Below are 15,520 nucleotides of genomic sequence, written 5' to 3'. Positions count from 1 at the left end.
CCTGCTCACAAGCTTTAGAAACAACATGATAACAAAAAGAACAACTGCAGGCCACTCCTTGCCGGGGATACTTTTTAGCTATGCAATTGTGAGGAGGCACTTTGCGACATCCCGAAATAAAATGCAGCCCTGACACTAAAGTGCATCCCAGCGGGCTGAGTCCTGTTGCAGAGAGCTGGCGCTCTGTGCTGTCCTGGGGGCGGCTCGGGCTTTGGGAGAATGGTCACTCTAAGGAGAAGGCGTGAGTGGTGATGGTCAAGATGCAAGGTAGGCCCTCAACATCCTTGCACTAGGATGGTTGTTTCCATGCGATGGTTGAAGAGATATCTTTACAGAGATTAGCACGCTCCTGATCGTTAGGCTGAGCTGCCTTCGAAAGCGATTTAGAAATGTCTTAGAAAATCTTCCTGGATAGGCAGTCAGGTCGCTTGACTGAGTGTGAGGGAGAAAGCTGCAGGGGGAGGAAAGGTGCTGGGTTGTGGGTGCTGTTTGAGGGAGGTCTCCACCTCTGCAGCTGCAGCCCTGGTGCTGGCCTCAGGTATTTTCCCTGCTCAGCCAGCTGTGCTCTTGCTAGAGGCACCCCTGCCTGGGCTTCGTCCTCTCCAGCAAAGCACCCGGCAGTGGCCGCTGCTGAAGGGCTGCTGTGCTCCATCCCTGATGTTTATGAGCTTCACTGGCGGAAGGATCCTCATCTCTTGTGTTCCCCACTGAGCTTGATTAATGGTGTTATTTATAGACTGGCTGATTAGTTTTCAATGTCTTATTGAGCCTGCCGTTCTACACAGAGCTCAGTAATTATCGTTTTTTAAGAGGCTCACGAAAAACTCCGTTGCGTTTCCTTCTTACCCCCGAACAACAACGCCAGAGCCCATGCAGACACTAATTAACGTTTCTTTGTCTCTGCGAGGTAAACCCCCAAGTTATGCATGCTGGCAAGCACGGGTTTCTCACTGTGCGAGGGGGAACACCCAAGCTGTTTACCCTCCCGCTGCTCGTAGCCACCGATTGTGAGGGTCGGGTCTGTGTGGGTCCATATGGGAACGCTTGGAAGTGACTTATTAGAAAGCTCTGCTCACAGCAGAGTTTAGAGTCTGTGTTGTCTCTTGATTTCTTCATGTGTCTCGAAAGCTGTTTTTAGGGGGAAAAAAAAAAAAAGTTACCTGAAGTGCTGAAAGATGACTAGGCTCTGGTGATGAGGAAGCTGTAGCACTTACTTCTTTATATCAGTTTCTCACGCTGCTTACTGTTTCTTATGTATTTGGCATAGGGGCAATTTCCCAGTCCTAAATATTGTTATTGGCTACTTTGGAGATAGCTGACTGGGGAGAAGATGTGACCAGCTTTGCTCACTGCAGGAGTACAGCTATTGTGTAGCCTGGGAGAGCCAAAGTCTGCTATTTAGGAAATGAACAGGGAGGTTACGGCTGAGCACTGCCAGAGGTGTGTTAGGGAAGTTCATTGCTCATCTGAGGTGCCTCCTATGAACATGGCAAAGATCATCTTCCACTATGTCAGTATCTGCTTTGAAACAGGTTGAAACAGCCCTCTGAGAATTGTCTCAAAGAAATCGGCTTGACTTTGTAAGCGTTCTGGTGTTGTGATGAGGGTTATAGCACTGTGGCACTTTGGGACATCCAGATGTCTTTTCCAAAAGGGCTCAGCACCTGCATTGCCCCTCAAAATCAGCAGGAGCCACAGGCATCAGCACTTCTGCAAAAAAGGCTGCTGGGCCAGCCCCCAGTTTTTCCCTTGACTCATGCAGGGGTTACCCCAGATCAGTGAGGCAGGTACGGTCACAGCCAAGTGCCTGTCCCCCCCTTTAAACTAAGCTCGTGTCACCCCAGCATGGTACTGCCTGTGAAGGATCTCCAGGTAAACTTCTCTTTATGGCCCCGTTAGCAAACCCGGGAGGTGTAAGGGATGGCAGTTCCCTGTGTGGGAAATGAGGCCGGAGTAGGGCGGTCAGGATTTACCCTGGAGTTACAACAAGTGCCTCTGCTGACACCCTTTCCCGTCTGATGGGATCCTGCCACGACGCTGTCAGCGAGACAACTCATTAGGCTTCAGCACGATACATAGCAGCCTCGCCACGAATTTGAGCTGTGCTTAAACGCTGCCAGGCACTTTGTGGGGCCCCTTGTCACAGAAATCTCTCAAGGGGCAGTGTTGTAGGGGCAGAAGTGCAGCTCTTTGTGGCTGGGACCATCTCTCCGGTGTTTCCATACAAAGATTTAAATGGGGGACTTTGTTCTCTAAACTCTACAGCAGGAAATATATTTTGCTTACAAAATTGTATGCCTATGTGTGTATATACATTTTTATGTGCAATCTTTTAAATCCTCATCTGTAGCAGACCTGCCATCCTTTATCTTGCAGTGAAATCTCTGAAAATCAGTAATCTTTCATGGTAAGCTTAGTAAGCAAAAAGAATTGGAGCAGTTAACGGTATGGGCACTTCACAGGGCTGCAGTAAAGGGGATTGTGCTCCTTAGTATATAGCAAGGCTGGTACAGGAGCAGGGAGGGGGATCTTTCTAGTTTGATGAGAGGCTTGACATCATCTCAGAGGAGTGGGGTGGCAGAGACAAAGCAGAATGGGATTTGGCACACGGAAAGAAAAGGCAGCTAAGGCAGGATTTGGAGTAAAAGTTGGATGAAGATAAGCAGGAAGAGCAAAAAGGCCGTTCTGGTCCAATCGTTTTCCCTGATGTAGGTGAAAGTGCTGCTGCGCTTCCCTGGTATATCTCATCTGCAATGTGAGGCTTAACATTCCTGCCTGGCACGTGGGGGCTTGGGGAGGGAGCGTGGGGGAGGACCGAGCCGGACACAAAGACGGCTGGCCTCTCACTGGAATGGCATCCAAGCCATCTCAGCTATCCAAAGCCCCAGATGCCGGCATGTGCGCTCAGCCTGCAGCCCGCTAAGCACGCAACAAGAGGCAATTACAGCGCACCTCGGGCCACGGCCCGCTGTGGGCCGAGGGAGGCGCGGAGGGGGTCCTTTCAGACGCGCTTTTATTCAGCGTGGGGGTTCCTTGAGCAAGCAGAAATTTCAACTCTCTCCCGCGTTTCAGTGCTAAAAATGGGAGCGAGTTGGAATACTGGATCTTTTCAGGCTCTCCTGTGCCTGGAGGAAGGAAGGAAGGAGCTGAAGTGATGGTTACACGATGTTTGTGTGCCTTCTGCATGCATGTGATGAAGCGGGGTAAATATTTGTTTGCTAATTTTATGGAAGTATCAGTAGAGGGGGGATAGGCTTTCTTTCTTGCTCTCACTGTGTGGACCTTTCTCCTGTGTGTTCAGAGTGTTCCCTGAGCTCTCCTAAGGTGGTTACATGTGGAAAGGGCATATCCCACAGGAATCCCTGAGCCTGGGGATCACTTAGGGAAGTGAACCCACACTTAGGAATTTAGAGTCCCAAAATGCAGATGCAGAATAATGAGTTTTGTGCCATGGATGCTGCGGCTGATCTCGCTCCTGTGTGCCGAGAAGCAGCGCTGCGGTATTGTGCAGCTCCTCCGAAACAGTTTTAAGGGGCACTCGCAGGGGCTGAGCACTGCTTGGGTATAAAGGAGAGCAAAATCTCACTCTTATAGCCTGCCTGGGCAACGACATAGAGAAGAAAAGGGATACACATGGCTTTCTGTGACATTTTCTTTGCACTTTTTAAAACTAGGCTGATGCCCTGGCCTCGCCCCCTGGGTCTGTGTATTGCCTTCTTTCCTAAAATCCTTATTAAACGTAGGCTACAAGGGTTGAGGTTTTGTGTGTCAATGTTTCCATGGCCTTGGTTTGTTTCGGCAGGGACACACATGCAGCAAAGGGATGCACCAACCTGTCTCCCAGCCCGCTCAGTCTGGACTGTGTGACCACTGACTTTCAGCCCAGCAAAACCACGTGGTCGGGAGGAGTTAAGTTACGGCTGAAGACCAGGTGAGAGTGCGTGTATCCGTGTCCCTATCTGCTGTGTGTGTTTTGTGGCTGCTGTTCTTGGAGAGCGGCTGGCAAACTTCACTCCCCTCTTGTGGGAGTTTCCGAATTTCACACCCACCTTTTCCCAAGGCTTCCTTGCCTTCAGCATGGGAAATGAATTCACCTCTTGGGCCTCCAGTCAAGCATCAACATTGCTGGATGTCAGTAACATCCGCATAAGGCTGGGTGTAAAATAGTTACTGCTTTAGCTGCCAATACACCTGAAGGTGACTCACGGTGAAGGAGTCCTGAAGAGGTGTCTTTTCTCCTTAAAAACATTTGTCAGTGGTGGTAAAGCTCATCAGAGATGCTGGACCAAAATATCCTCAGAGAAGTGGTGTAAGCCTGCTGTGGCTCCCCAGCTTTAGGTGTCTAGCTTTCCAAAATCAGCTGGCTTCTTCTGAGTCTGTGAGTTTCAGTGGGAGCTTGGCATTCATGACAACCCCACTGAGTACCTATCTGCACTTTTAAATGACTAAATGCCTTCAGAAGTCAGTTTCCTGAATTGCTCTGAATCGGCCAGTGTTGTGGCAGAGCCCAATTTCCTTCCTTTGTCCATGCAGTTTAGGACCAAATCCTGCTGCATTTACTCAGGCAAAGCTTCAGCTGGCATCAAGAGCCTCTTACATCGATCAGATGGTAACCTGGATGACCTCATAGATTTTTGTCTCAGTCTTCTGAGATTTGCACCATGAAGTCAAAGCAACATCGCGTTCAGGCCAGACCTTGACTTATCTGAAGTCAAGAAGCTGTACTGGTTTCCTATAGTGGGAGGAAATGTGGCCCAGTGCCTATTAGTGAGCAGCTGAGAAGGGAATGTGACATGTGAAGTCACATTCTGATCTTATCAGGAAGGATGCACTTCTGGAGCAAACTCACTGACCTTAGTGGACTTGCTCCAGCTTTTAGTCACTGCAAATAGTTAAGGATGCTGAGCCAGCACAGCCCAGGTGGCTGCAAAAGGAGGAGAAAGGGCTCAGCTCTCCCGCAAGTGTTCATGTGTGTAACCTCACTAAATTTGTATTGCTTTCCTCCAGATGGGGATTTGCACCACAGATTATATCTCTTTCGGATGGAGCAGAATCCAGAGGCTGAAATCTCTGCTCAAGCTAGTTTTATCAGGGAGAGATTTATCTCTGACTGGGGTGTGGGACTCTGCAGTTCCTGAGGTACGTTACCCACAGCAAATTTGGGAAAGGAGCTCCCGTACATCCACCACGTTCCTATAGCAATGAGTTATTCAGCATACGCCCTCTGTAAACCCCACTTGCCTGTTGATCTAGCAGCAGAACTTCGCAGAAGCTCCAAAGTTTAGCATTTCACTTGGCTTAATTTGTCTTTGGATGCAGAGCCAATGTTTTGCTTTACTTTTCCGGCAGTGTCAGAGGCTGTGTCTGCATATCTCAGTTTAACTCGGGCTGAAGCTTTGGTTACAAACAGGAAGTTGCTTTAATGTATAAGAATTTGAGTGTGGGAGGGTATTTCAGACTCAGCGGCCTTTGCTTTGGCCATAGCGCCGGCTGCAATTCCCCTGCTTGTTTACTTTCCGCAGACCCACCCCAGGCGAGGAAGGTGACAGGCTGTCAGCAGTCCCAATCGGTTTCTGAAATTTGGGGTGATGAATGAATATCCTTATTCAAAGGGGAAATCCAGAGCTCAGGACCGGTTTCTCAGGTGTTGCATTGAGCATCCATGGAAAAGAGGAGCACCGCACCAGTCTGCAGTTCACCCTCCCGAGCGTACACTGAACGATTGCTCAGTGAAGCTTGCCTCATTTCCTCCGCTGTGCAAAATAAACAAGGCCAGGGTGGTATTGCAGTGCAGCCACGTTACTACAGCTCTACCCATCGGTAAAGGGCAATCTGAGATGAGAAGGAGGGAAGAATTAGGTCTAGAAATCCAGATGCAGGGGTGTCTTTCACCAAAAAAATGTTTATTAACAAAGTAATTAAAAGATTCCCAGAGGGAGAGGACAGGTTTGTTGGCCACTCTGTGGCTTGCATTGTGTTAGAGCACTGCAGATCTGCGATTTCACTTGCCCAGCTGGTGCAAGCCCCAGCGATATACTGAAGGACAGCCACCTATCCCACCCGCTCTCTGCAGGAACAGTGGGAAGGTGAATTCCCAGTTAGGAGTAAATCATGAGTTCACCTGACTAGCTAAAGGTTTAAACTCCCCTTGATGCCCTTTGCCTTTGTTTTTCCCTTGCAGTACCTCAGCAAGCAGTCTGTTTCTGAACAGATCAACCACACACACACACACACAAAAAAAAAAATATACGTACATATATTCAGTGCGTGCACCTAAGGGACCTTCTTCTTCTCTCTCATTTATCGTTTCTACATTAGCAGTTTGGTGGTGAGTTTATTAGCCTTGCCTGTGATTTGTAGCCCTGTAACTTGGAGGAGGACCCAGCTACTGCCTGAAACGCTTGCCCTGAAAATCCCCTTGGTTACCTGCCGTGACTCATTGTCCACGTTACATTTGGATAATCAGGCTCACAGGGCAGTGTTTCTGCTGCCAGCCACCGAGTTCTTCCTAAGCACTGAACAAGACTAGGAAAACACATTCCTTCCATTGTTTCTAAGTCTCTCCTGTTGCAAGTTGCTGTGTGTTTGATATCAGGGGGTGAAAGAATCTAAGCTATGCTTGTTTTTCTGTCTTTTTAACTAATTTACTGACTGGAGAAGAATGAGGAAAAATTATTTGAATTAAGCCTGTTGGGCCAATTCATCAATACAGATAAATCAATGCAGTTCTGTGACTTCTTCAAAGCCATGGGCAGGGGAAGCCACTGTAGGGTCTGGCTGCTGAGATTTTCTGCCCATGCTCTGAGAGATGATGTGAATGCCTGGAGAAGACAGGAAATAGGGTCCTTCTCAAAGACTGTAAGTCAGATAGCTGTCTCTTTTCCATGTCTGTTCTTTCTTCCTCTTTTTCCTGTGAAGGAAACAGAGTAAAATTGTAGCAACAGGAAAGTTGTAGAGGATCTTTAATTCAGTACTCTGCAGGTCCTCATTCAAGCCTACACATGCTCTAAGTACCAGGCAGGAGGCTGTCTTGGCTTCCACATGTCTAAGCCACAGTCCTGTGTGAGCAGCACAGATGGAACAGCGGCAAGCATTATCCTGGCAGCAAGTGCTTTCTTGAAATAGAGATCTGAAACACTTTTTATTTTGCAACTTAAGTCACACTTGTCATGTTGCTTGATAATGCTTTCTTTAAAAACGAAAGCTGTCAGAACATCCCAGTAGGACAAAGTCCTGAATCCAGTAATCAACATGAATGTAGCTTGTATACATCATCTCTCACACTAATAACCAAAGCCCTGCTGTTCCTGTTGAAGCCCGTTGTCTGGTTAGTGTCAGGGAATGTCAGTGGGACCCTTTCTCTGTGTAGGGCAAAGTCCTCAATCTAAATATCATCTGTCAGACATATGCTTGGGCGAAGAGAAAATGAAGCAGCAGCACTCAGCCCAGTTCCTAGCTCTGCACTCTGCGGTAGGCCCACGGGGTGATTTTGCCTAAGTCACTTCACCTCTTGAGGCCTTTGTTTCCTTTTCTGGAAAACGGATAAACACCCCTTTCTTGGATAAGACAGCCTAGGGGTTACCAAAGAAATGTGATAACACAGAGGTGTGACGTGCAAGACCAATAATCATTAATAACAATGTTTGACTGTTCCTGAGTTCAACTAAGGAGCGACCGTTGCTCACAGCTGCCATCACCTCTGAGCAATCCCAGCACTTCCTTCTGCAGCCTGGGGTGGAGAGCGTTTCTTTCCAGAGAAGCCATCTTTGGTCTTCTGCAAACTCTGGCAAATTTTGCTGCAGCACTTGACTTTTTCATGTATCCTCAGCCATACACACCTTGTCCCTCACCAGGGGCAGCATGATGAACATTGCTGTGCCCTTGGCCATTCCCACCCACAAAATAATCTTTCTGCACCGTGTTTCTCTGCCTACTTGTGGTGTCAGGGAGAGAAGAGGAGGAAGAGAGACGGTCTGTTTCCCTCGTGTGGAGTTGAGAACGGTAGAAAAAAATCTGTGTGTACATCCACATACGTGGCTGTCACCCCTGCTTTCACACAGGGCTTTCCTTTCCAGTGGTATGGTGGGGAGTTTGTCCCGAGGAGCTGGCGATGGTAACGGTAGGAAATCTGAGCAGAAACCTCTGATTCTCTGCTTCTTCGCCCCAGAGGGACTTCAGGGAGCTCGGTACCTGTCTCCCACTTCTGAGTGGCACTCAGGGCCTGGTCTGATGCAACCCAGACATCCCAAGTGATGCTTGTCAAAGGGAAAAAACAAATGGTGTCTGTCGTCAACTGGAAACAACATGCAGGCACGACATCTGCTCTGCCCCTGGGAAAGGGCCCGGAGAGACACATAAGGCCAGGCTGATCTGGGGTAGAGCCCTGAACGTGGCTGGGGTATTTTTCTGAAGGATTTTCTTTTTTTTTGGTTTAAGATTGAGGCTGCTAAAAACTGTGAGATACTCTGAAGGGATTCCCTGGGTGGAGAGTTGACATCTAGAAGTTGCAGAGATTAACATATTGTGGAAAAGAATTCTCCAGGAACGAGAATATTCACAGATTTCATTTAAGTGTTCTGAAGTGAGGGTTTTTTCAGTGTGTTTTTTACTTAGGAAATGTTCTAATCTCGGGATGAAGAGGGGTGGGGGTTATGACTCTCGCTTTCCTTTATAGGTGAGGAGACACTCTTGCCCAAGATCCACGACATGGAATAACATTTCATACACTTCAGGTCTTTCTAATGAGTCCTCCTCCTTTTTAGGCAAAATTGCGAAGGGACAGCGCTCACTCCAGGTCTCTCCTGCCACATAATTTACCAGAAGGGCTCTGTGAGCCTAAAATGACATATTCAGTGAAAGACACATCAAGCTGACACCATTATGGTCCGACTTCTTTCTAATTGGCCTCGTCTGTTATGCTTATTTTTAGAACCATGACTGAACCTTAATTAAGAGCGACGTTGCTTTGAGTAGATTGTGGCCTCGCTCTGTCGAAATCCTAATAGGCTTCTGAGTGCTTTAGTTTTTCCTTCATCTCCTGCTTAATAGCTAGGCATAGGGACTGCAGCAGCGTGTTAGGATGTGTGTAGAACGTATCCTTGTGTTGCTAGTGCTCCTTTTAGATGTGGCCATCTTGAAGAGAGGTCTGCACCGGTGAAAATTCAGATCGTTGTTTATGCTCTCTGTCGATGCAGGTACACAGTTGCCCTGGGAGGGTACACATGAATTGCTATGATCAGGATCTCTCCATACAGAAAGAGCCTGCTGCTCCATGCGGTTCAGGACATACTACCTCTGCCGCATACTTTTTTTTCGTTTAGAAATATCACTAGCTTGAAATCTTAGCCACCTTGAGGATGACAGGGTAAGGATGGGCAGCTGCCTTCTTGGCATTCTCCCTTGTGACTCAGTGCCTGGGAGCGGATCCATGAGGCACAGTCTTTGCAGTTGGGTCCAAATCTTTCTTCTCTTCTACAGGAGGAGGGTCTCCACTGCAGGGCCCCTGTCCCTTCCCAGGGCTATCCCTTCCATCTCCAGCAACCTCCCACACAGCCACCTGGGCAACATGGCTGCTGGGGGAAAGCACATCCACAGGGGCTCTCTCTATGCCTTTCCTTTCTTGGTCACGTCAGCGCCCATGTTAACATGCTGACAACAGCTAGTCAAAACCATTCCTGCAGGTCATGGAGAATGTGTCCCGGTGACCACTGCTCCTGCCTGGATCCACAGGTAGATTTTGCTCCCTGGGGAGAGATGCTTTTCTTGAAAGGTTTTGCTGCCTTCATCTTTAGCATTCCCTGTCTCTGCTGAGGATTTTAAAGCTTGCTGGGCAGAGAAAAAATGAGCACAAGGTCAGTGGTAGAAGAAGAATTGTTCACAAATTGTTTCTATTCATCCTAATCCATTCAGGATGATGTGTTTAACAGAAGTGAGGCTGATGAAAACTTAACTCCCCGCAAGCTCTGTGAGTGTGTTGCAGTAGAAACAGATCAGTTTATTGGGGCATTGATGACTCTGAGTTGCTAATTGATCCGCCACAATATCCCCTCCTTGGCTTTCACTCATTAGCTCTCTAAAAGGCTGAGTTACGTGTTATTATTGTCTGCAAGGATAAAATTTGGTCTGTGTTTCCCAAAAGAAGGTTCTTTCCCTGTGAAATCTTACACTATGTCTAATCTGTGCAGCCAGTACGTCCCAAGATGTGAAAGACCAGGATATGGCATGTGAGGGGAGGGAAGTGCTTCTTCCTTCCTGCTTCTCATCCCAACGTAGAAACCAGTCCCATATATTGGGTGTAACAACAGTCATCCACCTGCGGTTGTTCTCGTCGCAGCAGCGGTGGTCGGTATTGCTGTATCACTGTGCTCCTCAGCCTCAGCCAAAGTGTGCCGCTGGCTGCTGGCAGCCTGGGGGCTGCTGTCGGAAACCTGGAGCAGAGGAGCCTGCAGGGGTTATTTGAATGTCTTCTCCTCATTTTCTTTATTTTTTTCTTTCCCTCTCCTCTCCCCATCCTCCCCACCCCCCCCAGAAAAATGCTCTACTTGGAGGTTTAGGAAAAAGGAAACTTTTATAGGCAAATGTAGAAAAAATGAAAATGGCAAATCGAAGAAGCTAGGTTGTATGCTTTGGTTAAAGATACACAGAAGTATCTGTGTGCTCTTGGAGGACACCGGGCTGGAGCACATTTGAATTGCAAAGTGCTCAGGTTGTACATGTACTCTGGCATCGGTGAGGAACAGTATGTAAAGAATGGAAATTAGACTGAATTCATTGTTCTGAGTGGTTTTAGTTTGTAGCCTCGGGAAAGAGGTAAATCAGCCTGTCAGTTATAATGTGCAGAAAGCTTCAGATGGCTGTTCTTTAGATGCTGATTCATTTGTGGAGTTAGTGCCAAGGTACGTTTAGAAAGTCCCATTGCTGTTTTGCATACAAAGCATAAAAATCATCTACAGAGACTATAGAGAAGAACATGCTCAGCTCTTCCTAATAAGAGAGAGCTACAGAGCTATTAATGGTAAAGGGCCTCAGAAATGTCAGTATGGCCCTCGCAGCCCAGACTGCGTCAAGCCTCTGCCAGACTGCCTTAGAGGAGCCTGCTAATGTGCCGCTCACGTTTCTGTCTGAAAATGCTGTGACTAGTATAGCAACAAGGAGCACACAGATAACAGCAGCTGGACAAGATTAAGGACTGTTCATTTCCCTTTGGTTTTCCATTTAATGTGTGAATTTGGCAGTATCTCATATGTAATCAGTGTTACAGCTGCCATGGAGCCTATTTATATGCCAGCATTGCATCAAGGTCCACTGACTTCTCCAGGTATCTTTGCTCTGAGGCGTTTGTCGTGATGCCAGCCTGACCTGGATGCCCAGGTTATCTGATCACTGGAGGTGTCCATGAGGAACCGGCAGTCTCTTTTCCAGCCTTGGCATTTACAACAGAGGGATCACTTTCTCCATTATCTGAAGAGGAGAATATTTTAGTAATATCGTTGTCTAAACGCATTCGCAAGTACGGTACAGGTGCAGTCCTTGAGGAACTAGCATAAAGGATAAGGGGATGAGGTTGTGGTGTTGGTGTTGTTACACTAATTATTACAGCTCTGCATTTTGAGATCCTACAATATCCTGGAATAAAGTGTCAGCTGTTGCTCCTGGTTTTGTTGAAAGCAACTGAGCTACACCAAATTTATACCAGTTAAAGATATAATGATTTATTTGTCTTCACTCAAGTCAGGAATTAGCTGCTGCATTTGCAAGTTTTATCACTTGGCCGGTTTGTCTGGGATGAATCAGGATCTGATGTCGTGGGCTTTACAAAAACAGTTCTGCCCCGCTTGCCAAAAAGAGTTTAATCTTGCACTGGATTTTATTGCTTCCTGAAACTTGTGCTCTGCGGTAAAGCAAGTGTAACCAAAAGCTGTTGCAAAACTGACAGATTAACCGTGTTCAGCTCCCCCTCCATCTGTGATGGGAGGTAGCTCTTCTCCTTTAGACACTGTGGCGCTCACTGTCATATTGCACTCCAGTTCCAGTCCTTTTCCCTAATTAGGCAAAATAACTATAAACTAAGCTTATGGAAGTAGTTGATTCAGCGGGGACCGGATTAGGCCCCCTGTTCTCTGCCTTTTGGTTCATGCATGTTCACACACACCCTCCATACTTCCATCCTGCCACCTCCTCGGAGATCACCTGCGTGAGTCTGCAACATGAGCTGGAGATCATGTGTACTGCAGAGCTTCCTCTCTTGGCTTAAGCTCGGCTAAGATTCAGTTACCCTTAATCCATGTTTCCAGGATCAGGTGGGTGTGGAAACAATGCAAGGTTATCCTGCACTGAGCTGGTATGGCATGTCTTCTGACTTAAATTCACATCTTCGCTCTCCACGTGTTGTATTATTACAAGAGTATCAACCAAAAGGGCTTAAAATACCTGCGGCTCCAAAGAATGGCTACACAGCTCCCTTGCAGCTTGTTACTGATCAAATCAAGGGATAACATGCTTTGCTTGTGATCATTCAGTGTGCTTTCTCAAGCAAAAAAATAATGCTGGGGGCTCGTACGACTCAAAAGTACAAAGAGAGCCTTTAAATCCCTGCAATGGAAAAGGCAAGAATGTGGGTTATTCTTAATAAACCGTTTGTCAACTTCTCTTCCTGAAGCATTCAGCTTCCTTGTTTCTCTGGGCAAGGAGCTTAACAAAAGAGTCCTGTTTTAAACACACCTACACACATGTAATGGTAAAACGGTGCTCGCTTCAGCTCGCCCTCTGTAAACCTCCAGTTCAGCTTTCCTTAAGACGATCCTGTCACAACAGATGTTAAAAGGAAAAGAGTGTCCCTTTTCCTTTCTTCTTTTAGCTGGTGATGAAAGAATGACCTGCACTTCTGAAATCTGTATGGAGAGCCTACGGGTGAAATGGTTCTACCTCTCACTTTGTGCCGGTGCTTTTCCATGTCGTAGAACATCAGCCGGTGCCGGTGTTAGCTTGTGCTAGTATCGGATCTGACCCTAACAATCCTTTTGTACTTTGTACATTTTCCTGTATTGTTTCTTTTCACAATCTCAGGCAGTAGTAGGAGAGTCCTCTTTCAGCGTCTGGTTTACATCTGCAGAGGGCATTTTATTCTATTTACTGACTTATTCAGGCCATGCTGTACTGTGAAATTTTCCATGAGACAAAGCCTTTAAAGGTGTGTCATATTCTCCTCTTGCATTTACGCTTTAGAGGTAGTTGAAGTTGCCTTGCAGGCTGTTGTGTTTGGGACTTCAGTGGTACACAGGTCCAGTGCTGCTCCTCATTCTCACAGGAAGAGTTAGAAACTGTGGAGATGAGTGCTAGAGCAGAGGGAGAGATCCCCCATGGAAAGCAGAGGGAGGATTAAGGACACGCCCAATGGCTGGGGTGAAAGAGAGTCTGTGTGGCATGTTCAGGGTACTTGATCGCTAATCCCCTGCTTTGACTTTCCATTGCACCATTATGTGCTTTAAATAAGGTTGTCGGTGTTTTTTTTTTATCCTAAGAGCCGATGGAGGCCTTCCTTAGCATTGGTGGCTGAAGCAAGCAAAGGCCAGCCGTGCCGTGCCTGGGACGCACCCAGGCTCACATGTTGCAGGGGGACAGCTGGCCGGCTGCAAGGCCCTGGGCGATGCGAAGGATGCACATTGCTGGCACTTGGTTGTCATGTCTCTTCCTGCGTTTTTATCAGCACTGAAGAGAGATCAGAACAGCATTGTGCAGGCTTCCACCCCCTCATGGTATTTGATTCTTTAGACGACTTTGCCAGCCGTCTCTTTAAAATGAAGGGAACCTTTTCAGAAAAGCGCTCCTTCGGCATCCGTAAGAGTCACACGCAGCCTCCCCGTTTGGTGCATCGTGTGGGAGTCCACACGAAGCCCAGCCTGTAAACTGATCCCTGTGAATGGGCCCCCAGGCTCGTCCCTGAGGGGTAAGGCTTCTGGCTGGGAGGTAGAGGGGAAGACCCCCCGCATTCAGTGATAACCTGCTCATCTGCCCATGCCTCTTGCCTTGCAAATATGAGGGGGAGCGGGTTGTGTGAATGTCCGGAACGGTGCGTGGTTACTGCTTGACTCGCTTGGAAGAGACAAGAACATAGCAGAGAAACAGAAGGGAGCACAAGCAATTTTAAATGTGGCTGTTGGTGTTACTTCACATTCATCTTCCTTGGAAGAGCTGGCCTGTTGCTGATGTGCAAAATCCTTCTGTTTTTACCTAGGCGGAGTGAAACTCCAGGCCGACCTCACTCCTGGCATTCGACCAAACTTGCGGAGAACCAACCCGATCCCAGCATGATGCAAATATCTCAGGGTACGCTTGGCACCCCTTGGCATCAGTCCTACCACTCCAGGTAAGCACTACACTGCTGTGGTCCTGTGCTGCATAGGCAGAGATGTAAAGCAGTGTGCGGTTTTGTTTTAGTATCATTTGCCCTGTTTTGATATGTCTCCCACAGGTGTAGAAATCAGTGTCCCAAGCTGGCACACCTCTAAACTGGTCCCCCAGTCCTATATCCTTTCTTGTTTCCAGTGTCATGCTGGCTTCAGGAAGGCTCTGCCTCATGCCCAGGGATGTGTCTTGATGGTACTGACTACAAGATCAGGGCCTAAATCTAGAGTACAGGAGTGAAGGAAAGGGACAAAAGATGTGGTGGAAAATTGTTACCAGTCACCTCCATATAGCTGGACAGGTTTACAAAAGCCAGGGTTAGGATTAGAGTTAGGAAGGCTTTGGTTCCTTTTCGGTTACCCAGATAAAGCGGCCGTGTTTCCTCCTTTGAGTGCTCTCTGAGGTGATTAACTGCTAGGAAATTAATGGCTTTAAAAATCCCCCTTCCTACGAAGGTGGGAGCCCACTGTCAGGATATTAATGCATCTTTCTGTTGATCTGGATGCAGGAGCTGGAGTCCTGCTCTGCATCCTGTGGACTGCCCTCATGTAGAAATGCAGCATGATTGTTTCCCCAAAGGAAAAGAAATCCAAAGTCAAAATTAACCTACTAAAAAAAAGGAAGAAAATGGTATAGGTAGCAGGGCAACTGTGCCCATCAGCGTAACTGAGCTGCTCTCAGGGGTAGCTGACAGTAGTGCATCACCGACAATGCTCCCAGGGCGAGTTCACCAAGGGATTTCCTGGTTTTGGCAATCGTTTTCTGCAGGGGTCAGCTTTATCATAACTGTATGTGCATGGCTGTTTCTCTAAGAAGTTAGTACAGTGGTTTGTCAGTGCCCAAAAGACTAAACTAGTAACTTTAGTGCTGTGAAAAGAAGGTGGTATGAGGTGCCTCGGGTTTTGGCTGTGGACGGTGGCTGAGGCAGATTGGAAGAAGTGATGCGGTCCCAACGAGCTGGGGCTGTTCCTGTGAGGCCACACAGTGTGGTGAGTGTGGGGAGGAGAGCTGCCTAGGGCAGGCATACCCCTCAGGTACCCTGAGCGGCCCCGAAAGGTTCTTGGTGGTAAGCCCTGGGGCTGCTTGAGAGGGGACAAGTTCAAATTCTGCCCTTGGA

General features: G+C 47.7%; 1 protein-coding gene across 3 annotated transcripts in view; it reads left to right on the top strand.

Moving 5' to 3' along the window:
* The window catches only part of SHROOM3 (shroom family member 3), a 105,642-nt gene that overhangs the window by 68,800 nt on the left and 21,322 nt on the right, over positions 1–15,520 (top strand). For all 3 annotated transcript variants that reach the window (XM_064450687.1, XM_064450686.1, XM_064450688.1), the window contains exons 2-3: positions 3,803–3,931; positions 14,234–14,365. In XM_064450687.1, coding sequence (XP_064306757.1) covers positions 14,307–14,365 — 59 coding nt within the window. In that variant the 5' untranslated portion in view covers positions 3,803–3,931; positions 14,234–14,306. The remainder of the gene's footprint in view (positions 1–3,802; positions 3,932–14,233; positions 14,366–15,520) is intronic.

The sequence above is a fragment of the Phalacrocorax carbo genome, chromosome 4, assembly GCF_963921805.1.
Source record: "Phalacrocorax carbo chromosome 4, bPhaCar2.1, whole genome shotgun sequence".
In the NCBI taxonomy this organism is placed as follows: Eukaryota; Metazoa; Chordata; class Aves; order Suliformes; family Phalacrocoracidae; genus Phalacrocorax; species Phalacrocorax carbo.
Note: the sequence above shows the minus strand (reverse complement) of the source record. Positions and strands in the feature narration are given on the sequence as shown.